The following is a 27,886-nucleotide window of genomic DNA, read 5'->3' on the forward strand; positions in this document are numbered from 1 at the left end:
GGCCTGGGTTTTTCAGAGTTACTAAGATGCAAGAACATTTCCTCTAGTCTCTAAAGTTGTCAGCCTCCTCACCACACCACAAGTGCTCCAGATGAGAGGTGGAGCAGACACGGATGAGAAAATGGGGCATGACACGTCTCCAAACCCATGGGCCATGTGTTATAATTTTCAACTCAGTGCACACTGTCAAGTGTGCCAGCATCAGCTGTTACACTTGTGCGGCGCTCCAGATGGCATGGAGGAACAAGGAAGAACCAGGAGCTTCAGGAATAAAAGATAAACCACAGCTGGTACACAGAGCTCACATGCATCTATGCTCTTACAAATTTGCCTTTCTAGTCTGAGTTAGACATGTGTTTTTGTTTTTAGTTTTTTATATTACCAAATTACCTGTTTGGGTTACTGCCCCTTCACTGCAGCTCAGCACCAAAACTGTCTGTTGAAACAAAATAGGGAATTCTGAAGATACTCACTTCATTTGATTAACTCAGACTGCTGAAGCTTCATATAAGCTTCAGATAAACGTTGGAATACCTTTTTGCACAAAACCAGGACTGTGGATTTTGTCCCCTATCACTTGCATTGCAAGCATGTTAGAAAAAGGGTATTTTAATGGCCTGTATGAACAGGAGGAATGATTACAGCATGCAAAAACTGTTTAACTGTGTAACTATGCATGCAAATAATATTTAAGTTCTTATATGTTGACTTTAATATTATCTACTGTAGGTAACCTAGACATTAAGGTAGGTGGTATATTTAAAGGAGCCAAATATACTGTAGGGATATAAATAGGGACGTATCATAGAGGCAAACAGCAAATTCTTTTTTAACTTAAAATCCCTCTAACAATAATAGTCTTAAGGAAATTGACTTTTTCTTCTTTCTTGATTTTCCCTCTTTCTCATTTCTCTCTCTTTGACTACGCTTTTTAAGACTGCTTCTTTCTTAACTGCTGCTTTAATAAGATTCTATTAATCCACCTTTTAGAGTCTTAGGACCCATTGCATGTCACTCATACTTTAAGAAAAGCCAAATTCACTTCTGCTGACTCAGGACTCAGACTCTTCACTGCTCAGTCTGAGGTGGTATCACCTGCTGTGCCTCTTTATGTTACAGTATGTCTGTGTGTGTGCATGTGCAGTTCATCTATGAGAGAAAATATGTCTTAATTGCATGCCCCATTTATCACCTCCCATCTGTGTGTTTTCCATGCATACAACTGCACAGAGTCTCTTTCTAGATTGAGCTAATCGGTATGCAGGACCAGCACTGTGATCTTCACTGTTAATCTTTCTCACTAGACTTCATTATAGCCATCTGATCACACTTTGGCTAATGGCTAGCCTGCTGCTAATAGGAGGGATGGGAGCAGGATTAATGTCACGCTCCACACGGACCTGTTGGGGTGAGAGTTGAAGGGGAGTAGGGATACAAAGCATGTCTAGAATGAATGTTTACTTTGACACAATATGAAGACATGCTGTAGGAAAATGAATGACAAAATCATGTTTTTACATTCACTCTCAAGGTCAGCTGGGCTATCCACCATGTTCCAAGCCTCTATTGAAAGATGCATTGCTTCCTAAATCAAACTTAGTTTTTGAGATGTATTAGTGCAAATAATGATGCATTACTTCCTGGAATCGCATTTGTCTCCTTTTATATTAAAACGCATCTCATGCATTTATATGTCATCCTGTATGATTCATCCGCATTTCATTTACACATGCAGTTTTAAGCAGTCCTAAGTGAAATCAGATGGATTCTCTGCCCCTATATTATGCAACAATTTTTTTTCCAGCAGGATGCGTCAAACTTGTGTTTCTCTCTAGCAAGGTCTTGTGGGAGGGTGTTTTGGAAGAAAACTTTTTGCTTAGCTTTATTTTTCTTTCTCTTTTTCTTCTTCATCTCAGCTGCGAGTGATCACTACCTCATAGGTAACAACATCACAGTAGCTGTTCTGGGGATAGTCATTCCTATCGGTGAGTACTCTTTACTTTCTCGCTGTGTTGCCTTTGCTTTCTGCCTGCCTGCTTCTCCCTCCTCGCTTCTCCGTCTCTGCTTGTCTCTCAAGTTTTGCATGTTGTATGTGGATGTGGTATTTTAGAGTGTGTGTGTGTGTGTGTGTGTGTGTGTGTGTGTGTGTGTGTGTGTGTGTGTGTGTGTGTGTGTGTGTGTGTGTGTGTGTGAGAGAGACTGGGTTTGTGTGAGAATTTGTGAGAGTTTGTGTGTCTGTACTCCTCCCTGACTGATTAAAATTAGTATATTTTAGATTTAACAGTAACAATGTTTTGTCCTTTGAACATGCAAGTCATATGTCAGCCTCAGCGGATGTTTAAGCACAAAATAATAGTAGAGCTGTGGTGTTATCCAACAGTAGCCTCCTGGCCTACGGTTAGAAAAAGCCATTATGGGCCAGTAAGCTTGTCAGCCATCGCCTTTGTATTGTGCACATTACGTCATTATTAATGACATTTGAGCAAATGGGAAATTCAGTTCACGTTTTGTCATCACATTTGACCAGCAGTTATAACATTAAGCTCATGTCCCCACTCTAATCATACAGTATGCTCACATTGCAATCAATCCAGTGCTCTGACCTATTTCTCTGACCCACTGGACTGAGAGTGGGTTACACAGTTACTAATCAGATTTTGAATAGGAGGGAAAGGGGCTTAACGAGATAAAATTGTGTTTTTGGCTTGGAGCAGTGGAAATTGTGACGTGGGAAATAACATTATTGTCAGGGTAGAAAAAACCATGCAACAACAACTAATATAAGGTGGGCAAACAAAGAGAATGCAAGTTCTTACAATCAAACCAGCTTAGTAAAGTCAAACTATTCTATTAGCTTTAATTAAAATGATAATCTACTTTTATGGAAATATTTAATTCATTCATTTATAACCTACAGTAACTGAGAAACCAGCTAAATGTGCAAATGACCTTATAGTAGCAGCATATGTCGCTAATTCCCTAGTGAATACTTCTTGAATACTTTGATAAGTTATGGGATCTCTAAAACATTGTAAAGCAATTTCTTTTCTCTTTTCATTCTCAATGTTTGAGATGTCATCTCATTAAAACAACCCCCGAGATTGTTAACCCTTTCCACTCTATCCCTCATTCTGTCCTTCTGCCATTCATTGCAGCCATAAATCCCCTCATTCTGCAATTTTTGGCAGCTTTGAAACGTTAATTATTGTTGGAGCTCCACAAGAGCCGGATTTCTACACCCCATTTCTCCGTTCACATCCGTTAATGCACCACGCCCACCCACAGCTCCACAAGGGGAAACAGCCCAACAATGATTATCAGTATTTAGCCAAAGTCAGGCTGTTATGCCGCTCTCTAATTGGAGTGAAAACATTTCTAAATGAGACAAAAGCTGATGTTTTTTTTAAACCAGTGAGCATTTAGAGAAGAACAAAGGAGGATCTGGGGTTTCCAGCCCAGTCACACAGGGATCTCAAGTGCCTATCCAACAAAAGAGCAATTAGATTGGGCTTCCACAGGGGATGCAGACACATCAATGGACGTGGGCACACAGTACACACACACAAAAACACACCCGCACACACACTTGTGTTATCTCTCCATGGTGACACACCACTGATTTGGCTGTTGCACTCTACACACACATAACCTCATACATGCACTATAGATACACTTGGGTCCTAAAGGGCAGCTAGGCAGCCATGCTGATATTGTAATGAGAGGAGACAGACATAGCTTATCTCAAATCCCTCCAATCTTCCTTTCTCTCTCTTCTTTCCTCTTCTTCTACCCTGTCCACTCTCCTTTCAGGCAGAGTCAGGCAGTGTGCAGATTGTGTTTAATTATTCTGCCATGGCTAGTGCAAAAGTATAAATCATAGCCCAAATGTAGCACTAGAATAATGCGCCAATGACAGTTAAGCAACCTTCCAGGGCTTTTATTAAAAAAACAAAACCCTAATCACTGGCTTCAGGACCTGAATGCTACAAGATTCAATAGAAAAGTGTGTGTGGGTGCCTCGTTAGTTCACCTGGAAGAGCGGGCGCCCATATATTGAGGTTTACTCCTCGACGCAGCACTCGCGGGTTCGACTCCAATCTGCGGCCCTTTACTGCATGTCATTCCCCCTCTCTCTCCCCTTTCAAGTCTAAGCTGTCCTATACAAATAAAGACCTAAAATTCCAAAAATAATAATCTTTGAAAGAAAAGTGTGTGTGTGTGTGTGTGTGTGTGTGATTCAGTCATTGTGTATGCATGTATTTATGTTTGAGCGTGTGAATGTGGGGTGTGTGATGGTGTATGCAGGCATTCATTGTTGCAAATTGTGCATTAATGTCAATGTGTTTTTGATCATTATATAAGAATGAGAATTAGGAATGTAATAGAATGTGTATATATACAGTATGAAGGCTCATTGTTTTCAAACAAAAAAAATACCCAGATTCAAGACTTGTCTTGTGATTAATTTAGTTTGTACATAAATGCCTAAACAATAGCCACACTTATTAAATATATGGCATTTGCTGTGTGCTATCAGAATCAGAATACTTTATTGATCCCCTCAGGGAAATGATTTAGTTGCAGTTGCTCACAGTCAAATTCAAGGTAAAATAATAGTAAGAAAAGCGCAAGTAAATAAGTATATAAAGTAACATAGCTATAGTAAGAAATAAATACAAATGTTAAGTAGAAGTAAGTGACATTAGGTTATAAATAAGATTAGGTGATGGGTGATGTTTAATTTCAGACACAACTTTCTCTAAAAGTTTGTTTCTGTCGAGGTGGCACACCTCCATTGTAAAACACTGTGGGTAATCCTGGTATAAGCTGATTTTACAAGGATTTTATGTCCTCATGCATCAAAGAGTTTGATGCGCTGATGACTGCCGTTTAGCTACAGTAAACAAGTCTTCTTGTGGTAAGCACAGTTGAGGATATTCTCTGCATATTAGAGATTCAAGAAAACCACAAACGGGTTGTTTAAGTACTTTTAGGGCCTTAATGTAATTACAAGTAGGGCTGCACAATATATATCTCATATTGCATATTTTCCTCATATCGTGCAGCCCAATTACAAGCAAAATGATTTCAGCGTGTTTGTGCTGTAAATGATATTCCTATACTGTTTTTATTTTACAAATGTGTTTTAAACAACAATATGAACACCAATGAATTCCATTTTTTTTTGCTACCATAACATTACAATTCATTTTATGCTAAAAACAATTAGCAAAATTAGCCGAAGAAACTAACAATGTGTCAGAAACCAATTTTTAGCCTACAAACCTGTCTTACGGGTGTGCATTAGATACCATTTTGAAAAATAAAGACAGAAAATAATGAGCCTTCAATACATCAAGTAAAGTGTGCGAGGCGTGTTTGTGTGTATGAGTGCTTAAAGCGCCGCTCTGTGTCCCCTGGGCTGTGTTAACGCTCCCGCCGTCTGTTGTTGTTGTGTGTGTGTTAAACACATGCAGTCCCTATCCTTGCTACAGTGGTCATCGGATTACTCTGCACCGGTGGATACCTGGTTTGGCGCAACTGGCGGCGCAAGAACACCAAGAGCATGAACTTCGACAACCCTGTTTACCGCAAAACCACAGAGGACGACGACGATGAAATCCACATCGGGCGACACAGCGAGTCCATAGGCCACGTTTACCCGGCAGTGAGTGACAGCCACAGTCAACCATTCATAGCGCTTCCCCTAGGGGGTGGTGTCACAGACAGCAACTCTCACTGGTACTCAGGGGCGCCGATGCTCTCCAGCGGAAAATGAGAGAAGCTGCAGCAGAAATTAAGCAGTTTGGATTATTTTGGATATGGGAGGATGGGCAGGGGTTTGGGAATGCCCGTTTGTTGTACATGTAGGCCTGGTGGAAAGAAAGAACAGGCTTGCACACGCACACAATCTCACACATCATTTTTGCAGTAATCACTGAAAACACCAATCATACACACACATACAGTAAGCCCTTCACCATAACATGATCCTATTCACATTTATTCCACCTTCATGACTATAATCATACAGTACATATGTTTATCACCATCATCTTTGTTGCCAACCTGCCACCCCATTTACTTGTACATCGTGATGTGTTGTTCTGGTGGTTGAAGTGTTTGTTCTGTTTCTGGGCGACGTTTCTTATGAGGCCCCCATTTTCTGACAAAACTCATTACACAAACACATATCATCTTTGGTTACGGAAGCAGCTGATGCAAAAGTTTAACTTTTGTTCGACAGGACTAGACAACAGAAAATACGTGCCACAAGGTAGTACCCTTGTCAGAGAGGAATTTTGTGGATGTTTCTCTGTTATGTTTGCTGCTAAAACTTATAGCAAAGAGTCGTCCAGACATTAGAGGGGCACTGAGGCTCAAATAATTACTGCTGTCTTGATGTAGTGTAATGGTGTTAATTTCTTAGTAGAATACTTTTTTTTTTAAGTGTTGAGTCTTTGAAGAGAAAGAGGACTAGCTTTAGAGTCGCCTCAGATAGCTGACTGAAAAGAAAGCGGAGGATTGGACTCGACCATTCTGCAAATAAATTGTATTTCTAGAGTCGATAGTAACATCATGACATTGCTCAATTTTTTTGTTACAGTGTAAATAAGACATGGAGGATTAAAATGGGAGTACAAATCAGAAAATAATTTATCTCATATTCTATCTTGAGTGCAGTTGCAAAAACCATTGATCTCCACATTTCATGACTTGCACACGACCCTGTTGATTTTCCGTTAATGCAGATGCATTTTTGAGAATCACTTATCAGGCATGAAGCTGCATTTTCTACAATCTCCAGAAACAACGGCAGCTGTGATTTGCACAAAAATGCACTTAAATGTACAGGACACTTATGACATTTATTGAATATATTTGTTTGTTTAAGGTATCGGAAAGCAGGCAGGGAAGGGCAGCCAAAACGGATTATAGGGGGGTGGGAGTCTAGCGCTTTCATCGGTTGGCATGGTAACACAGATTTCTTTGTGTTGCTCCAGAGAAAAAGGAGGCAAAGAATTCTGGGTATCATTGGCATGATGACAGGCTGGAGAGAGACACACACACACACACACACACACACACACACACACAGGAAACAGGTGCGCAACGGAGACATATTAAGATTCAAGGTCGAGCAAACAATCGCCCTCAGTGAAGGGTTCCAGAGAGGGAACTATTCTCTCTCTCTCTCTCTCTCTCTCTCTCTCTCTCTCTCTCTCTCTCTCTCTCTCTCTCGATTCTCCCAGTTTTATTATTTACATATTCACAAATCTCTGTTATTGTCTTGATTTTTTAAACTTGTTTTCTTCCTATCCTCTCCTCTTCTTTCCTTTTGTGGAAGTGTGGCAACTCAGACAGCCAGAGAAATCAGGTTGGCAATATGTGGGCCAGACATTTTCAGCAGTAGGCAGGCATCCTGCATTCTTCACATAGGAGCAGCCAGAGAAGGAGGGAATGAACAAGGTGGGGGGGAATTGGAAAGAGGAGAAGGGGAAGGTCAGGGAGAAATGGATTCCATATGAACCTGCCATTTCTTTTTCGGGCACCATCTAGGCTTGAATCTCTTTCTTTTTCTCCTGATTTCTTTCTTTATTCTCTGTCCATCATGCTACTCTGTTTTCTTTTGTCATGTGTCTCACTTCTCTCTCTCTCTCTCTCTCTCTCTCTCTCTCTCTCTCTCTCTCTCTCGCTTTCACCAGCCTACTGTGGTAACAGTCTTTTTATCTGCTGTTTGCAGCGCGTGGCACTCAGTCTGGAGGATGATGGCTATCCCTGAGGGGGGGATGCAGCCTGCCCCCCTTCCCAATCCCATCCTGGCCCCTCCTCTCACCACAGCCTCTACACCACTACAATGAGGCCAGTACAACGCAGAGGAGAAAGAGAACGGGGTCCTCATTTTGCCTCCCCCTTTTGAGGAGCAGGGATGACATGTACTTCTTGTAAATCCCCCTTCCTCTCCTACTTTCTTCACTGGGGTAACATTACTACCACTACTAGCCACTACTACTTCCCTTAGTGCTAGTTTATTAGTAGTCTCTGCTCCACTCCTCTCTTCTCTCTGCCTCTTGTTAGCTGTAGTGGTGTGTAAAATGCTGCTTGATGATTTTGTTCAAACTAACCTCATTTGGCTGTCTCCGTACACACTGTAAATAAGGCTGTCTGACCACCGTACAGGGGGAAAAAGCTGGCATTATTTTGAATTCCTCATATGACGTTTTATTTATTTGTATGTGTTTCCTGTTGTAAATATGTAATCAGCATGTCTCACTGCTACAGAGTTACAGGCAGATTTGTTAAAGTTTGCAAGGGTATAGAGTTGTAGGCAAGGACTTTATTTTCTTCATAGTACCCTTTACATCTTGAGTTGACATTACAGATTTTTTTAAATGGGGGAATGTCATCCTTTTTCACACCCAGCCTCTCAGAATCGCCCCTTGACATATTGTATGTAGGCAGGCAAAGCTAAATATAGCAAAGGGGAAAGGAGACAGAAAGAAATGATGGGGTTGTCTGCATGTTTGGAGGTGATTTCGGGGTAAAAGAGTTAGGAGGGTGCCACCAGAGGGTAGTGCCTCAAGGCAAAAAGCAGCAGGGCAGAAAAGACAAAGGATTATAGGTAATCCTCTCTCCTGCTATCAGAGGTGTGCGTACAGTCGATAATGAATTTGGGATTGTTTGCTCATTTGCGGCGGGTGTTGGGGCTCACACGTTCCTGAGTTTTTGTCTGTGTTTTTGTCTGTGTTTTTGTCTGTGTCTGTGCAATCAATATTTTAGAGGTAAAACTTCATTTTTAGACAGCAGAGTGTCACAAAACACTTTTTGAGATATCAGTGATGCTTTGAGGTACTGAGCCCTTTGACTTTCAACCCTAGCATTGAGAATAACTACACACAAGTATTTTTTTTTGAAATTCAGAAGACAGGGCACTATGTATGTTTACATTTAAATGCATAGTTGTGCATTCTGTATTGGAATCCTGTATGGATGAAGTATAAGAAAATAAGAAAGCAAGCAGCGTACTGATCTGTTGACACAAATATATTTTGCAGCAGTCCATTTTTGCTGTATTTTTGGCTCCAGTAGTCTATAACACTACATTATTCTTATAGGTATAGCTCCCACAACATCACTTTTTCTTTCATTTGACATGGTTTCATAACTTCCCAGTAAACATCAATCGCAGCATTTTAGTGGATTCACAGCACTGCTTTTGGTGTTTCTTAGCATGATAACTTCTCCCTCTTTAGTCCCCTATCTTGGCTGTGTGCTTTCTGGATGAGATGGTTTGTGTTTTGTTTTTTTGTTTTTCTTTATTTACACATATAACATAAAACAATAAAAAGAAACCTATCAGTTGCAATAGAAAAAGACTCCACATTTGAAAGGAATCACTTTCCGCTGTCACTGACTTTTAAGTGTGGTTGTTAGCGGCCCTGTTTTGTATGAGCAAATAAGTAATACGCTGAGGCTGACTGAGCCAAGCACTGATTTGATTTGAAAGCTGGATAGAGAGGAAGCGTTAAACCAGCGTAAAGAGCTGATCTTCATTGGCTTGCCACAGACATGCTTCCAGCCCATTGAATCAAATGAAATTCATGCCCAGTGACTATTGCAATAATTGCACATGATGTGTTGTAATAGTAAATTACTGCAGTCCGTTATGACGAGTTAATGATCGCTGTTACGAGTTATGGCAGAATAACAACTTTCCTATCCTGGATGTAATTTAGTTTCAATATAGGGCATCTTGAAGGTGTTAAGCACACATATATTGCTTTATATAAAGTATAGAGGTGTTTTACTTTCTCAGAATTATAGCTACAACACTGGTCTTCCATCATAAGAATAACAAATCAGAACAATGTGGCAATTCAGCTGAACTGAGCTAAATGCTTTTGTTTTTCAGATGTTCAGTCTTTTTTAATAACGAGCAAAAACAAGTATAGAATGCAAAGATTAAAGTCTTCCATTGTAGGCTATAGACTCAGCATATGCATTCATCTTACTATACAGACAGTATGTGCATAGAAACAAACAGATGATTAATGGTAGTTATTATTCATGGTTCTCACTGTTTCCTGGAAATGTTTGCCCAGTGTGAATGCTCAGGAAAACACAAAAAAAGACAAAGGTAGGCAGGAAATGACTGCCAGGATTTAGACTAAACTCTACGCAAACAGGTTTATGCTTGGAAGATGAACAGTGGGCCATTCATTTTGCTGGATTTCTGCTGATGTTGTGTCGCAGGATTCTGACACTTATTCTCGCTCACCTCCCTCAGAAGGATGCCACTTTCTTCTCTCCGTTTATGATGCACAGTGGGGGATTTCTATGAACTGAATGTGACAAGTGGCATGCGAGACAGGGAAATTATAGTCCTCTCCAGGACTGCACACCCCTACGTCTATCTAATGAAGCAGGATTGAGCACAAAGGGGAGGCCATCTCCCTTCATCTTAACCTTGCACAGATGAAGCCAAATAAAATGCATTACACAGTAGAGAAGACTGTGACTCAGCTCAGCATATTCCCGGGTTAGTTAGTTGTTTTTGGCAGAATATAGGATTGACATGTAGGAGACAGTTTGAATTGGCACAGCTGCGTTTTGATATAAACTGTGGTTATGTTGTAATATTTTCAGTGGGTATGATGGCCGTGGGAATTGTTAAGAATGCTCACAATTTCATATGTTTTCATAGAAAAACTAAATCTAAGTACTAAAGGAAAGATGAAGATGGTGTAAGATGCCAAGAAAGATGAAACTGGTCAGATATCTTTGTGAATTTAAGATTAAATATTCACAAACCCGATGATGCTTGGACCCTGAGCTCACTCCACATAGTTTCCTTCATGTCCATGTTTGCTGCAGGTGTAATGGAGTTCCATATGGAGGGTTTGCAGTTAGGAGAATAAATTGCTTATTCATTGAGGTGACTGAGTGTGGCATTGTAGAAACGTTATTATTGCTACAGTGTGAAGACAGATTGGCTGGTCGACTTTGTGGCCACCTTGAGAGCCGCCCCTGAAGGACACTAAATAGGTCCAGAAAGGGACTGATATCATTCATCACATAGTAGGTAATAATTGTAGTGGTAGTAGAGGACATGCTTTGACAGTATGCTGTCTGGGGATTCTTTATTCATATTGTTAGGAATACATTTAGGGCCTAATCAATGCCCTAATGGCAGCATAATCAGTCAGTCAGCTCCATAAACAACATGACTGTGTGTGTGTGTGTGTGTGTGTGTGTGTGTGTGTGTGTGTGTGTGTGTGTGTGTGTGTGTGTGTGTGTGTGTGTGTGTGTGTGTTTCTGTACATATGTTCAGTTGTTTAGTTATTGTAGGACAAGTATGATGTGTAGGTACACTTGTTTCTCACTCCAGGTCCGTTTTTTGTTAATTATTATTAACTTGAAGTCTTTTCAGTGTTAAGTCAGAAGTTTCTGCAGTGTTGCATGTAATGCAACATGATAACTAGAACAAATGTATTTAACACTCAACCACGCATCTTTAAATGCAGAAAAGTTCACTTGTACTATATTAAATTTCTTAAATTTCTGGTGCACCTATGTTGAAGTTAAGGGGTGCAGTTGCACCAGCAGTTCGTAAATTCCAACTTCTGTGGAGATTGATGCATCACCAAATTAAAACGAGGTGTGACCACACAAGCGTGCATATAACTTGCATAGAGTTTAGTTGTTACTAAAACCATTTTTGTGACTTCTGTTTGAATAGTTGATTGTTTGTGCTTGGTCAACACAGCAGATGTGTCTTAACAATGACACAGTACTTAAATCTTTACTAGCTGAGACCTTCCTCATGTTTTAATGGTGAAACCCAATTTAACAAATCACTAGTTTAAAACTACAGTAGCTTGTTATTACTAAAACGTTTAGAAGGACTTTACACACAACTGTGTGTGTGGATCAAGGGTGTAACTTTGGTTGTGGGGGGGACACAACACCAGGGGTCTAGGGGTCCTCCGCTAGAATAATGTTTTTCCGATTTGAATCCCATTTCCTGCATTTCTAAATTCATTTATAGGGACGAAGGTGATACAAAATCCAGGAAATAATTAGGTTGACCATAATGATAAGTTATGCAAGAAAGAATAGTACTAGACGATATTTATGTATAAGAAAAAATGTCTTACTTTCTTAAAATAGGTGACTCACAGAGACCTATACATCAAAATAATATCAAAACAAATTTGAAAGTGGGGGGGACACAAACAGAATTATGAAAAGTGGGGGGGACATGTCCCCTCTGTCCCCAGTGGAAATTACACCCTAGTGATGGATTTATAAACAGCTGGTGCAACACAGTCCGGGTTCTGAGAATCCGAGAATACATACACCCCTGCTCAATAATATTCCTACGTTGTGTAGGCCTATTCATCTATAGATTGAACTCACACATTCATAAAGCATTGGGATGTTCCTCATAAACCCCTAATGCATAATAGGCAGGTTACTATCACACCTAAATTATGTCAAACCATCCATAACAAGGTTGTGTCTGGTTTATTTTATAGGAACGATGTTACATTATAAGCTCATTGTAGCAAATTCTAACAGCCGTGATAACCCATAATCCAACATAATTTTAGTCTTCCTGATTTGTGCTCCCTGTTTTTAAACTGTCCCATCGCATGTCCCTCTCTTCCTCTCTGCGCTCTTCTAATTTTTTTTATCCTATCTTTTCTGAGCAGGGAATCTGACTCATGCCACTTTTAACCAGCTGCTCTGACTGCTTTCTAACATCACTCACCTCTCTCCACCACTTTACTTCCTCATGCACTGTATCAAAAGTAATGCCAGCTGTAAGGCTTCAAGTCTTTCCGTGGTTCTTATACTACTGAGTTTTTGTTGAGCCTAGTCAGCATTGCTGTCTCTGTGCACTCCCATCTTCATCTTAGCCATCAACATATTTCCTTTGGCAAGGGCTATCAGTCTTTGGGTCAAGAGACACACACACACACACTGGAAGAAATCACTGGAAGGCAATAACCCGGAATCCCCAAAATAACAGGGAAACGCCCAGAGCTGGGGGGAAAAACCCTCCGGGTCATGAACCAGCAAACAGACGTAAAGCACGCTCAGCCAGGAGAAGCAGCCCCCACCTCACCCCCCAGCTACAGGACTGTGGAAGGAGCCCTCATTGACTGGACATGACTGGCAATTAGCTCTTGGTAACCCAGTGACTTTCCTTTACCAACTGTTTCCTCTTATTATCATGTGTTTTTTGGACTATTAGTCTGTAAGCTGTAGTTGTTGCTTTCTCTCTCTCCTTGCCAAACCATTCTCAGTTTCATATTTGAGCTACTTGATGTTTGCTTACTTGAAGGGCAGTGTTCAGTCACCTACATTTTTTCTACCAGTCAGTATAAAATGAAGGTTGGGGGAAGAAGACAGCAATGGAGAAGTTGTAAAATCTGTGTGTAAATCTTTTTATGGGTTGGGATGATGCTATACAAAGGCAACAATTTGATATAAAACTATTGTGACAGATTTAGACATTTTACTTCAACAGTGATTGAGGTGGGAGAAAATCACTGAAAATATAAGAAACTATTGGCTTCAATTTTTGCTAAACTGTCTACCTGTATTTACTCAAAATGTTGTCATTGCCTGCAAGGAAATCTCAAAAACCATTCGGGGGTCTGTCCATTCCACAGCCATACGACAGGCATTTCTTTACGCTGTGTGTTGCACAAAACTTTTCAAGAAGCCTTCTGCACTGTGTAAAGAGATAACGTTCTTAGGAGGGGAGAAAATAAAAGGGAGGGAGGGTCCAATGTTACAGTCCAATGGTTTTGAATCATGACTTGTAAATAAGTTTTCATACAGCAAAAACTTTTTGATAATGTTTAAAATGTATCTGTAAAAAAAGTTGTACATAAACCTCTGGGGTGAAAAGGAGTGTAGACTATATATGAATTTATTTGTACACAAGAGCACTGGATTTATTTACTACTTGATTGTAACTAAAAATTAATAATCTGCCAAAGTGTTTTTATTTTACTTTTTCTCCTGTCTGTTCTGTTTGTTTTTTGTTTGCTTTTTAACAGCATTGCAGATTTTTAGTGTTCATACTGTATTTAATTCTGTTTAATAGATTTTGTTGTGTGTTTTAAAAAAAAAAGAGGGGTTATCATTTTAATTTATTGGTGCCTTGTTTTGTGCTCCTGTATACTTTTACTCTTTCTGTTTTTCTGTGTTATGTGTCTGCTGGGGGGTTTAACTGGCGGGTTGGTGAGGGGCGGGGTGGGGGGAGGTAAAAACTTAGCAACTTCTGTACTTACATGGAACATCTGTACTTGTATGCCAAAATGGTCTCACTCACGTTTCTATGAAATCAAGCTGTTGATAAATATCTCTATATATTGATATATTAAATTTATAAAAACTGTCCAACCTACTTGTCTCTCTGCGTTACATCTGGATGCTGCCTTCTTGTGTTTTTTTACCAAGGAAGCATGAACCTTTATAGTATGGTATCATACATTTAAGAAACACATAAAAAGTATTACATTTACACTTTGGTGTCTGAATTTCAGTACATTTAAATTCCAAGAAAGTGTTTTGACTTGTTATCTTTTATATACACGACTTGCCACATTTCATAAGCTTTTGCTTGACTTAAAGCTCAGGTCAATTATCTTTCTTGTAAAAATGTAACCAAAGACTGCATTAAAGGAACACGCCAACTTATTGAGACTTTAGCTTATTCACCGTATCCCCCAGAGTTAGATAAGTCCATAACCTTCTCATCTCCGTGTGTGTTGTAACTCTGTCTGACGCACCCACACCTAGCATAGCTTACCACAGATCCTGGAGGTAACCATCTAGTTAATCCATCTAGCCTACCGCTCCCAATAAGTGACAGAATAACGCCAACATTTTCCTATTTACATGTTGTGATTTGTATAGTCACAGCGTGTACAAATAAGGTCACATGAGACACAGCCATCTTCTAAGCGTATACTAAATACTGGGAACTATATTCTCAGAAGGCGAAGCACTGCTACTTGGGCGGAGTGATTAGCGCAACACCTGAAAAGCACTGATGTTACTCTCTGCCCCTCACCACGGGGCTTCTCAGGTGCTGCGAGCAAATCACTCCGCCCAAGTAGCAGAAGTAGCAGTGTTAGGCGTGTTTCTTTAAGTAAAAATTGTTTTGGGATACTTCATTTTTGTTATATAAATTATTGTTACAAAGCAAGGTATCACAGAATGTATATATAGATGATACTTTTGTCATTTGAAAATAACCTGTCGACATGACATTATAAAGTTGGCTACTAAAGTAAATGGGTTGCAGCTTTGTAAAATGGCAATGCTTCCCAACCCGCCCACCCAAAATGTGTTTCTGGTTGTTGCCAGCTTGTTTAGTTCAGTCAAATCAAGGTTTTTCTCATAGGGTTTTATAATCTGTGGAGCAAACAACACCCTCTATCCTTAGACCCTTGAAATTAAAAACTCCATTATGCAACATGGTTTACCATACAAGGTGTACTGGTGATGTTATCAGCCTGAAACTGAAACTTAGTGGAATAATTGGAGTCAGAATGTAACAAAATTAAGCATAATAATTTGTGGATGTAGCCAGGTAAATGTGTTTTACTATATTACACGAGTAACCTCAAAATGTACTTTTATATCTTCAATTTTATTGTCCAACACAGAAAATACCTTAATATTGTATAATCAGAAAGTATGACCAATCCTTTACGACTTGTCTAAATAAAGTGGTAAGCCAATTCGCTCAGAAGAATCATGTGTTGTATTTGATATAATTAAAGATCCCAGTTGTTGACTGTTCAGCAGAGCACCTGATTCACTCGGAGGAAATGCACCTGTCTTGCATTATACAACCAAAGATTACTTTGATAGCTTTAACTTAGCGTATATAAGTCATTCAAGACTTGAGTTAGTATAGCGGATGATGAAGTGTTCACCAAAAATACTGGGGACATCTGTGTGTCCCAAAAATCTTTTGGTGTGTTACTTTGATGATGGATACAAATTTCACCAGCACCCTGAGGGTTTATTTCCTCTTTGTTTACGATACTCTCCAGAGAAAAAGACCAGACAAGTTACAGTAAAGGGAAGGAGAAACAGAACTAAAGTGTGAGGGTAAAATGGGCTGACAGTGTAACCAAGGGGAAAAAGTAGCAGGAGACGGGGGATGTGTGTAATCCCTGGAGAGTTGAGAAGACTGACAGTTCACTGGGGGTTTGATGGATGAGCTGACCGGGAGAGTTGGCTGAGGCTATGGACGCTCTTTGGCCTGCCCATTGTTCCAGGGTTGCTGCTGCTCTTCATTGAAGATTCAACCCTGCCGGTGCCCTGCACTGTCATCTCCCCGGGCATTACAGAAGGCAAGGGTTTCATTGAAGATTCATGATAACTGAGGTACTTGTGGTGGATCAAAGGGTTATGGTGTCATGGGCTATACTCTGTACGTCAGTGTCTGAGCAGACTGCAGCATATTTCAAGCTATCCCTTTGAATTTCATCTTGAGCCATTTTCAGAGGGTTGAAATAGAAATGTTAGAAATTCCTAATTTGACAGTGTAGACATGTAGAGTCAAGAAAAGGTTTGAAATCAGAGTTCTCAGGGCAATCAACATGAACACAGAAACAGATTCCATAGAGAGGGCCATTCATAGCCAAGAAGGGCCTCCAACATTATGTTTGATTGAAACGCCTGTGTTTGACACTATATATGTCAGTTAGAAGATGGGTGACCATTATCCTGAGGAAGGCAGTGGGTTAAAAACATTGATTTCTAGAAAAAAAAAACATGGTGGCATGATTTGTCAGCTTTCCCATCTTTTTTCATTCCTTTAAATAAAAAAGATGCCCCTTAATTAAAAGATAAAGCAGTATTTCCTACTATTGCACCTGATGTTGCAGAGATTGTTATTCTACCAACTTTCATGGCCTTCTAAAAATCAACCATTTTATGCTGGTTTTGACTCCAGCAATGGCCAGTAAGAGGAAGACACCTATCCACTTCCACAGTGCTGCAATCCAGCCTTATTCCACACAACCTCTCTCTCTAACTATTTTTCCTCTCCCTTGCTAAATGGACCTAATGTCGGACTCTATTAGTTAACATTTGGAGTTAGTGGGGCATCCAGGTGGCTGAGTGCAGAAAACCTCCACTCTCCACCTGTCACTTAAAAATGAATAACATATTTTGGGAGCCTGGTATGACAACTCTACTTATGGAAATTATTGTTGAAATAGCACAGCTGACCTTAGTGCGCTCATCTCTTCCTCCCCAGAGAACAGCTCTGTTTTAGGTGCACATTTCAATTTGTCCTTTGGAGTATAAAAGGTTTAATGACTTTGCATTAGGTTGAAACACAATTATTTAAATCTAATTTATGATAGGAATGCTGGTGATTTATCAATTACAATTACAGCATTGTTTAACCTCTTTCCCCCATGCACTACACCTTAAAACCTAGTTTTACGGTCCGCACCAAAGAACAGACAGAGTTAGAGTAGCTGCTGATCATGGAGCATTTAGCAGCTAAAGAGCTGCTTCCCTCAGGAGTTGGTGGAGACAAAAGCAGAACTAGGAGACCCCATATTCAACTTACACAGAAACATGACTTCAAATGAATGCTAATGTTCCTTCATGTCTGCTGGATACGTGTACAGTAAATAGGCAGCTGTTTCGTAACACAATCGATTGAACAGGCTGTTATTGTATTGTGAGATTATTTTGGAACTATTTCACCATCTACGATTTGGTTTCATTGTCTTTATTTGTTATTTCCTTTGTGCATTACATTGTGGGACAATACAGTGTACATCAACAGCACACTTAAAAATCAGGGGTATTCAGTATGCAAATGACATTTGCTTGATCCTTTGTAAACAAACATAATTAGTATGTAGTGTTAGAACAAAGCTAACCCCACACAGTTTCATGCTCTGCTGCCTCTGCTGGCCGGAGGCCCCCACTACGCTAATGTTATTGCCACTGAAACCCAAACAGGCTGCCAATCTGCTTGGCTCTTTCATTCAGGACAGATGAATCCTCCATTTTGTTTTCAGGGCACAGCACTTTGGGTAAAGTGACATAAAGCATAATCTGTGGTTACGTTTGCTGTAGTAATTCCTTTTAATCATTCTCCATTATTGTCTCCTCTTGTCTCCTCTCTTTCACTGTTTCATTATTTCTTCCTCTCTCTCATGAACTTCCTCTCTGCCTTTGTGTTGTTGCCTCTGAGCGCTTTGCAGATGGAGATGCAGGTTTATGGCGCTCCTGCGCGTGAACAATTTCACCGAATTAGCAACTGAAGTTGTTTCACAACCAGTGCAATAAAATGTGATTGTTAAAAGCAAAATAACACTCAGTCTCTCCCTCCACCCTTTTCAGTTCTTTCCATTTGCATCAGGTCTTTCCCTACGCTTTGTTCCACCGACATTTTTCCTCTCACCTCCTGTCTCTCTCTCGGTCCATTTCATTTTACCTCTATCAGCACTTTTTGCCCTTGCCTTTGTAAGACTTTCCCACTGTGGCGCCTTTTTCTTGCAATGAAAAGATGTTTCGACTTTGTGAAAGGAGCCAGATCAGTTAATTTGCCACATCTGGCCTCATAAAGTTATTGCAATAAAGTGTCTTTCTGTTTAAAAATGCAGTGAACACACTGCCACCCCTCTGCCTCTCTCCCCCTCTCTCTTCCTCATGGATGACAGTTCCTATTATCTCCTGGATAATAAGTTGCACAGATTAGCCATGGGGGCAGACAGAGGAGCAGGGATACGGCACAGTGTATGTGTGTTTGTTTGTCTGTGTGTGTGTGTGTGTGTGTGTGTGTGTGTGTGTGTGTGTGTGTGTGTGTGTGTGTGTGTGTGTGTGTGTGTGTGCGTGTGTGTTCTGTTTAGCTGTGGACAACTGTTAATGTTTGCCTGTCTGTGTTTGTGTGTCTGTTTGTCTGAGTGTGCTTCTCTTTGTCTGGATTCATGGATTTCTGTCCAGCTGTGTGTGTCTGTCTGGATTTGTGTCTGTCTGTATAGCTGCATGCCAGCATGTGTGTTTGTGTCTTAATATGTGTGTGTGCTTGCCCTAGAACACACTATAGGAGGAGTTGATGGGCTTAGAACCATTACCAGATAATTACTATTATTATTATTATTATTAAGTCTCCATGCTAACGAGGACGGCTCTCATCATGATGCTGGCAGACAGGGAGGCCACAAAAAATATTTGTCTGTGTGTGTGTGTGTGTGTGTGTGTGTGTGTGTGTGTGTGTGTGTGTGCGTGCATTTTATTTCCCCTATCTGCTCTGTTCCCTTTTCCTCTATATGTGCATGTATGTGTGTGTAGAACTTGTATGATGAGGGGATTACTGTTATTCACATCTTGAATAAGAAGCCAGCCTCTCACTGTGTGTTTGCACGTGTGTGCACATGAGTTAATGTTACACAAATATGAACACTGTATATCAGTGTAATTGGCTGGCATGTGAGCCCAGTGTGAGTTGAGTTTGAGGGCATCCATATACCACATAAAGTGGATGCCTGTAATGGGCTCACTCTTCGCTCCCTGTGATGGGCTTATTCCCTTCCAAAAAGGTGTCTGTGGCACACAGAGGCAGCAACAGGAACATAAATGTGTAAGATGCAATTACACAAAAATGCCAAAACAAATATTTTACCTCTGTTGTGCTGCAGATGTTATTTTTGCATATGGGAGGAAATAATTTAATTAAATGTTCTACCTGCTGGGACAGATGACAGGTGAAGGTGAAGGAGACCCAAAAGTACCACAAATCTAAATTTGCAACCAGTCTGTTAAGCCTTCCAAACAGTAGTTAATGAGGAGAGAACAACATCAGTTTTACTTATTATCCTCTCTTCCACAATCCTCACTGTATGGGACAACTCAAAAACAGCACATCAACACATCATCCACTTCAGTTAAGAGCAAATCATTCTCCTCCTCTCAATTTGTGATTAACGGCCATCTGTTTCCTGTACAAAATGAATTTCCAGTCTGCTTTAATCAATTAAATCATTCCAATAAAGTTTTTTTCATCATTGTTAAATAGTATATGAACCATAACCTGCATGTAACCCCTAGAAATCCATATTATATGGTATACAGTAGCTGGTCCAATTCAGATGTATTGGCTCTTAATCTGGTTTTATATCAAGTATCATCTGATATGTTCACACTTTGGTATGAATGAAGGAATGTAAAAGAAGCAGACAGAATTTAAAACTTTGTAAGATCCCACAGAAATTACCAGTGATTCTAAACTGTCTGTAGACCTTAATTAGTTTTTCTCAATAGCTAGCATGTTCTTGCACCTTGATTTATTTTAAGTTTTCTATTTATTTCTAAAGTCTTGATCTTTATTTCTTTATATAGCTACGCAGCTGACACTTAAAGAGCACAGAGCTGCTGTCTTCATTAGTAGACAATATTCTTCTTATTTTTGACTGAAATATATGTATTTTTATAAATTATCTGTCGAGTGCAACTTTAAAATCTGACAAATCTGTAACAGTCACTGGGCTAATCATAGGGCAAAAGTACAGCTTTAATTAATTAGATTTAAAAAAAAATCTGCAAAAACTGGGTCCTCAATATGCATAAGCAACTGCCAGGACAAAGGAAATACTTGAGAAAGAAGTTTTGACTTTTACTGCAATTTATTTTGTAGCCTTGAATGTGCTGTAGGTAGGATTGCAAAGATCCAGGACCAAACACATTGAACATCAACAACTTCTCAGTCCCTCCCCCTTTCTGCTAAAGCCCAAAATGTTCTCCTAAGCCCCTCCCCCCACAAGGGAGAATGAATGCATGAGCAGTGATTGACACGCAGTTAGACACCCCCCCCTTGGCCCTGATTGGTGCATCTGAACAGGGTGGATTTTTGCAAATCGCACTACAGGCTGTAGGTGGTTCCAGAGGAGTCAGATTTTTTTTTTTAATTACCTGCTTCATGTAGTTCTACGCGAACATAGGGTCAGTTTCAGCAACAATTTTATTTTTTTAAAGTTAGTTTATTAAGTCTTACCTACTGCACCTTTAAGATGTTCTTCAGTTAAACTCAAGGCAGTGATGTTTACTCAGTTAAAATGAGTACATTTTAACTGACATACTTTTCACTTTTATCTAAGCACACTTTTACACAAGTACTTTCTTAAAGTAACAGTATTTTTACTTAAGTAACACTGAGAGAGGCCATTTTGCATAATGAGAACTTTTACTTTTGATACTTGATACATTTTGTTGCCAGGACTTGAGCACTTTTACTTAATAAAAAATGATGCAGGACCTTTACTTGTACTTTAATTGTCGTATTGCTACTTTCACATAAGCAAATGTTATGAGTAATAATTCTGCCACTGATTAAGGGCTTATATTTTCTTTTTGCTTTATTTACACATTACTGCATGACAGCAGTTCTCACTTTAGAAGGTGTAAAAAGATTCCCTATGATCCAACACATGAAAAAGAGAGTTGTTCTCAGTTTGTTTTCTTACCACGCAGTAATCCCACCATCTGCTGGTCACTATATTTCATTACACCATATAATGGCGTTGGAGCTGAGGCCCACACATGCACACCAGCATCCTGTGAGGTGTCCCAGAAAACAATTTTTAGAGATTAAGCATAATCATCTAGTATAGCACTAACTGCTCAATATCCCTTTCATCCTTTTAAGATTACGCACATCAAAACATGTTTAATTCATTTATTCTGTTGGTTGCAGGTATATTTTAAATCAAGTGTTCACACACACATGTTGAGTATGTACACATGTTGTGTATAAACTGTTGTTACAGAGCAACCTTTTAGGGTTTTTTTCCCAAATAAAGCTATAAAAAAACGGATGTAACCTGATCTAACTATCTCAACACAGTGATTTGTCATTAAATGTTATTCAGGCTGCCATTAAGGTACCTGACAGTTAATGATGTCGATCAAGTTGCATAGTCTGACATGTAGTTTTTGTATTAAAATAACAGATTAGCTTAAAGGACAGATGAGTAACGTTTGTCCATATACTGTATTCACTACTGTAAACCATTGACTTAGATTAAAGTGTGTTGTGCATATCCTAAGTGTTCTAAAATGTTACTGTAAAGGCAGTGACACACCAACCCAATAATCAACAATCGGACAGTCTGGCGAGGTCAGTGACTCAAATCTGTTCGGTGTGTTCCGTGCCGTCGTCCATCTGAGGAGCTGTCGGCCTTCATTTTGGCTGACCTGACATGTTGCGTCGGAGGGCGGGGAGTCGGACTCCATGACCAATCTGATTGGTGGAGCGCTAACCCGGAAATGACGAGTGGGATGAGCGTGACTAAGCCTCTCAAAATCTGACGAAAATCTTTTAAACTGACCTTTGTCGATCTGAAATGAAGACAGATTCAGCTGCCAGTTTTCATTTTTTGGGTAACAATACAGATTAGTGCCGCCTGCTATTATGGAGACATATTACACGCTCAAGTCGGCGTCGCCTCAGTGTGTTCTGAGGCACTTTTTGGACCGCGGGGAGCCAACTGATCAGTCCGACTGCCTTTTCTGCCAACGGTCGGCCGTTGGGTTGGTGTGTTAGAAATACAGACATCATCTTAGCTTTGCAGTAGCTGTTGTTTTCGGTTGGAAATGATCAAGAACAACAGTTTATACGTTTTAAATCTTCATATATATTTATTTAGAAGTAGTTCTCTGGTTTGCAACATATAAGCCCATTGTACAAGGAATATTACAGAGGTACAGTACATGTTTTTACATTTGACTCCGCCTAAATTAAATTAAATTTAAATTTTCAGATGGGTATCCAAACAAGGGAGACGTTGCCCGCATATCTTTAGCCAGTGTTGAATCTTCTTCACATTTTCCCCAACAAATGTCAAAGGTAGCAATAAAGGGCACGTAACTCAATCTACAACCTTGTCAACATCACACATGTACAATACTGTACCATGTCAAAGATAAGATGAATAGTCACATCATCAGGGAACACTCAGCATAATTTCCAATCATTCAAATTCCCCTCCAACAGAATCACTGGAATATTTGTCCATGCATACATAAGTATACTATATATGGTAAAAATATAGCATTTGGAATAAATACTTACATAACTTTTAGAGCAAACTTTAAGACTAGTTATATATTTTTCACAATACTATATGTACTTTAGTAAATTTACAGGAACAGATAAAACTATATATTTAACCCCATGTGAAACAGATTTGATTTCAGTTCTTTGGTGTTGAGCCAGTAATGAAACCATATTACATCTGGGTCACACTGGATTAAACATATGGATGTGATTTATTTTAAGATTTAATACACAGGCACGGAAGACCAGATACACCAGATATTTTACACAGCACAGATTGGATCATTCTTTAGCTGTCTGACATGTGGGAAGCTACACAGACTCCATTTTCCATCCCTTAAAGGAGAATTCCGGCCAATTTTTACGTTAATCTTGATCGCTATAGCTACGCTCACCGGACGGCAGCTAGCAGCTAACGGCTAACGGCTATCTGGCTGTACACACTCACCGGAGTGCAGCTAGCAGCTAACAGCTACTACCGCAGTACTGTTTATTTTAGGGGGGAATACACTTCAAGACGTGACATGAACTGTCCTCTGGAGGACATAGCCACACCACCGCCGCTCCGTGGATTATTATTGGGATGATTATCACAAAAGCCTGGCTGAATACACTCACCGGACGGCAGCTAGCAGCTAACGGCTAACGGCTATCTAGCTGTACACACTCACCAGAGGGCAGCTAGCAGCTAACAGCTACTACTGCAGTACTGTTTATTTTAGGGGGGAATACACTTCACTTCAAGACAGCTAGCAGCTAACGGCTAACGGCTATCAGCTAGCAGGGCAAGCTAGCTACCGGCAGGATCGAGACAGGGACCAGGGTAGGTGAATTTAAACAATGTCTGAGTTGAAAACGCATCTTGTTGACACGTAAGGGCCCTGTTCATGTGGCACAGACATATTAATTGCATTTTGTGTCTGTTAAGAGGCACAAAGGCACTCTAAAACTTGCTCCGACCACTGCCGTTTTAGCTCAGCGAACGCTTGTAGTACGTAGCTGCAGCTTCTCCGTGTTACCTGCACTGATTCGGGTTGGGGTTTTTTCTATCGAAAGTACTCGCGTAGCTATAGCGATCAAGATTAATGTAAAAATTGGCCGGAATTCTCCTTTAATATACAGACAAGCAATAATGATCAGATGTGCTGCACTGAGTTAAAATTAATTATTTCTGATCCTGTGTAAATGCAGCTTCATTGCTGAAAAAATCTGTTCTACTTTGTGCCTCAACAAACGATGATCTCATTACTAAGCCACTGTTGAAAATGTCCTGTTGTTTCTGAGTAAATGCAGCCATTGTGTATACTACTATGTAATCAAGAAACTTTATATAAGAGGTCTATCTTTATGTCAATCTATATAATTCCATATTAGCACCCATATTAATAAAGTGTCTGGGAATGAGAGAGTACTGGTGCAGCATCAGTGGTCAGATCACACTACAGCTCAGAAAGAAAGTTGATACATTTAGCTTAGAACACAGCACTACATACAGTACTGTAGGCATGGCAATATAAATGCATTATGACTGAAGCAAACAAATATAGCAGAGATGTTTGATTTGTCAGTAAGTCAGTAAAAACAGATACTGAAGACTCTCCACAGTTCATTGTGAGTCTCGGGACCACAATCTCGCCTCTGTAGAAACGGAACGTTTTCTGGCTGTAAATGAAGACTTGACCATCATAGACCACATATATTATGGCAGTTGTTAAAATGAGTGGTATTCCCCTTTGAATTCCACCTTCAGTAATCCCAGCAAACCCCAGTTAAACAGTTATACAGTTATATATACATTTATATCACCACCTGTTGGTTTGGCATGCTTTTGACAGCGACTCAATTGTGTTTTTACATTGTCATGGACGGAACAGTATGTGGACGGTAAACACCCTGTTTTCAAAAATACCTGTGCATCAGTGGACTAGGCCTTTAAACTGGCGACTAAAGGCTCTGACACACCAACCCGATGGCCGACCTTTGGCAGAAAAGGCAGTCGGACTGACTGCCTCCCCGAGTTGGTCAAAAAAGTGCCTCGGAACACACCAGGGCGACACCAATTTGAGCGTACGTTCTGCGCGTGTGCGAGACGTAATACGTCTCCATAACAGCAGGTGGCGCCAATCTGTATTGTCGCCCAAAAAATGAAACCCGGCAGCTGATTGGACGAACGTGTCACGTGGGTCTGACTGCTCCCGGATTTTACAACGGATCATAATGGCGGCTCGTTCAGAATACAATCTCATAATTTACAAAGATAGTTCACTGAAACGTGTTTCTGAAAACATTTTAAGTGAGAACTAGGCCATGCAGTTGCTGAATCTGTCTTCATTTCAGATTGACAAAGGTCAGTTTAAAAGATTTTCATCAGATTTTGAGAGGCGTTTGTCAGGCTCATCCCGCTCATCATTTCCGGGTCAGCGCTCCACCAATCAGATTGGCCATTGAGTCTGACTGCCCGCCTTCCGTCTCAACACGTCAAATTGGCCCAAATGAAAGCTGACGGCTCCTCAGACTGACGACGGCACAGAACACACGGAACAGACTCGAGTCACTGACCTCGCCAGACTGTCCGACGACCGATAATCATGTTGGTGTGTCAGGGCCTTAAAAGTCAGGATATCTCGGCCTCTGAGCTTTCATTTTAACCATTGAGGGATCCCCAACTTTATAAAGGTGCAATACTAAATTGCTGGAGTGTCCCTTGAAAGATTCGATTTAAATGTAGACTTTCAAAACTTAATGAAGTATGGTTACTGTATGTCCCTTTTCAGAAAGATGAAATCACTCCTCCAGATGCCTGTTTACAGGTAAAATGATTGATCCCTTTCTGGAAACTGGTAACTTGTTGACCTGCTGGACATTTAGGGTTTTATTGCAGGGGTCACTGAAGGGGAGCTGTTAAGTAATTATGTAAACATTTTATCGGACCAGTACTGCTTTTTTAAGATACTTTAAGAATATGGGTGTTTGTGGAAAACGGAAGAAAAACACCACATTCCCTGGAACACATCTTATCTCTAAAATGTAGGATGGTCATCTGATTAAGACCAAGCCACTCCCCCTACTTAGTTTCTGATTGAAAATGTAGTTTTTCATTAATATTGCTTCTTTTAGGACTGCAATTCATAAACAACCCATTGCTTTTGGCATCTTTACCATTTTGAAAATATGAATGCCTTGAGGCAGGAACAAAATGAGACTAGTGTTAGTAACTTGAAGACAGGCAGACTTGTCTTTAGTCGCACACTGTAAAAATATTCAGACTAATTCCTATGTCTGCAATATCCACTGACATCCTACAGTATGTCTCTGATAGTCCCATTATCCATGCCAGTATAGTTAGACTTGCTACATTATTTTTTTGGAATGTATCACAGCCAGCCTGACATTCATTGTGCATTTTGTAGCAGTTGCATACAGGATTTGATTTGAAACGAGCAGGCGAACAAGACATACAATATATTTGAACTGAGGGACGAAGAAAGAGAAAGACGTTGATAATGAGAATAGACAGTATTACAACATACTGTTGTTTAGTACTATAAGACAGCCAGTAGGGGAAGTAACTGTGTATTGGCATGCAGCACCTTCTGAACAGTACAATCTCCGTATTAGAATACTTTTGTCTTTCTTTAATCTGGTTATATTGTGGTTATAAAAATCTTTTCTTTTGTCTCCAACAGAAACATTTTTATCTCCAACGAAACCATTTGTTTTCAATAATTCACATATGATGATCACCCATGTCTTGTATGTGGAAAAACATCATTACTATGGCAAAAACAATACATTAAATATTGTCAAATATCCACTGCATGGTGGGAATTTTAATACAGAAGTTCTATTCTATTATTACATTTTCATAATTCACAATTTTGGAGATATATAGCTTCTTGTGGACACCGATATTAGAGAGAAATATTTACTGTACACAAACACCATAAAAAAAGTGCAGTAGAAAATACAGTTTTTGTGTTTGTTTACGATTATAATCTGTTATAATAACGTTCTACATATACTATGTTCTCAATAATGGCTTATGTCCAAATATGAAAAGAATGGTGTCAATGTCATGAAGAAAAAAATAGAAATAATGTCATATATATTGTATATTTGAAAGGTAGATCATGTGCTTAGGATTTTGCTTGAAGAGCTAGTTGATGCCAAGAAGCAGCAGTTCGTCAGAGTATCTCTTCGTCCACTTGCCAGTCCCTCTTTATATTCCCACCCTGTGCCCTACGTAATATCCTGTCAATTACACTTGTCACTATGGCAACGTGTTATCATCAATTTGACTGGCCCTTTGTTGTCTGTCCACTGAGTGGTTAATGCAGCATATCCAACACCCATGGGGCATGTTGGCAGAGATGTGGAAGTACAATGTGGGTGTACATTGCTGGACACTCCAGTCTCAGAGGTGTATATGTAGTTCCACGTAAACAGAGCTTATCCTCTTTTTCCACTGCTCGTCTTGTTTGGTGTCACCATTACTTTAATTCAACCTTTACCCTCTTTGTTGGTAGGCAGAAGGATCTTGGAAATTAAAGGGCTGGGGGTTGGCTAGCTAGAGTGATTTGGAGAGGTAAACAGGGTGAGTCTGGCTCAGAGGTGGTCTGTGGTAGATTCGGGCTCAGAGGCCTGGGTCTCAGCGTGGGCCTTCAGAAGGTCAACTATTTCTTGGTGGGAGGCTCCCTCTGCCACAGACAGTGCTGTCTGTCCATTCTGGGGAAAAACAGAGAGAAAATGTCACAGTTTCACGTCAAAGAT

General features: G+C 40.0%; 2 protein-coding genes across 9 annotated transcripts in view; one reads left to right on the plus strand and one right to left on the minus strand.

Moving 5' to 3' along the window:
* Positions 1 to 14,417, plus strand: part of lrp8 (low density lipoprotein receptor-related protein 8, apolipoprotein e receptor) — a 191,258-nt gene extending 176,841 nt beyond the window's left edge. The window contains exons 17-19 of one of the 4 annotated variants that reach the window (XM_078258493.1): positions 1,917 to 1,985; positions 5,478 to 5,668; positions 7,745 to 14,417. In XM_078258493.1, coding sequence (XP_078114619.1) covers positions 1,917 to 1,985; positions 5,478 to 5,668; positions 7,745 to 7,783 — 299 coding nt within the window. In that variant the 3' untranslated portion in view covers positions 7,784 to 14,417. Of the gene's footprint in view, positions 1 to 1,916; positions 1,986 to 5,477 lie in introns of all 4 variants that reach the window. The other 3 variants (XM_078258494.1, XM_078258490.1, XM_078258492.1) reach the window with 3 other exon arrangements.
* Positions 14,418 to 22,682: 8,265 nt separating this feature from the next.
* kank4 (KN motif and ankyrin repeat domains 4) overlaps positions 22,683 to 27,886 on the minus strand; it is an 83,110-nt gene continuing 77,906 nt past the window's right edge. For 4 of the 5 annotated variants that reach the window (XM_078258498.1, XM_078258495.1, XM_078258496.1 and 1 more), the window contains exon 10: positions 22,683 to 27,841. In XM_078258498.1, the coding sequence (XP_078114624.1) occupies positions 27,722 to 27,841 (120 nt within the window). In that variant the 3' untranslated portion in view covers positions 22,683 to 27,721. The remainder of the gene's footprint in view (positions 27,842 to 27,886) is intronic. The other variant, XR_013502483.1, reaches the window with a different exon arrangement.

This window comes from Sander vitreus, chromosome 9 (genome assembly GCF_031162955.1).
Source record: "Sander vitreus isolate 19-12246 chromosome 9, sanVit1, whole genome shotgun sequence".
NCBI lineage: Eukaryota > Metazoa > Chordata > Actinopteri > Perciformes > Percidae > Sander > Sander vitreus.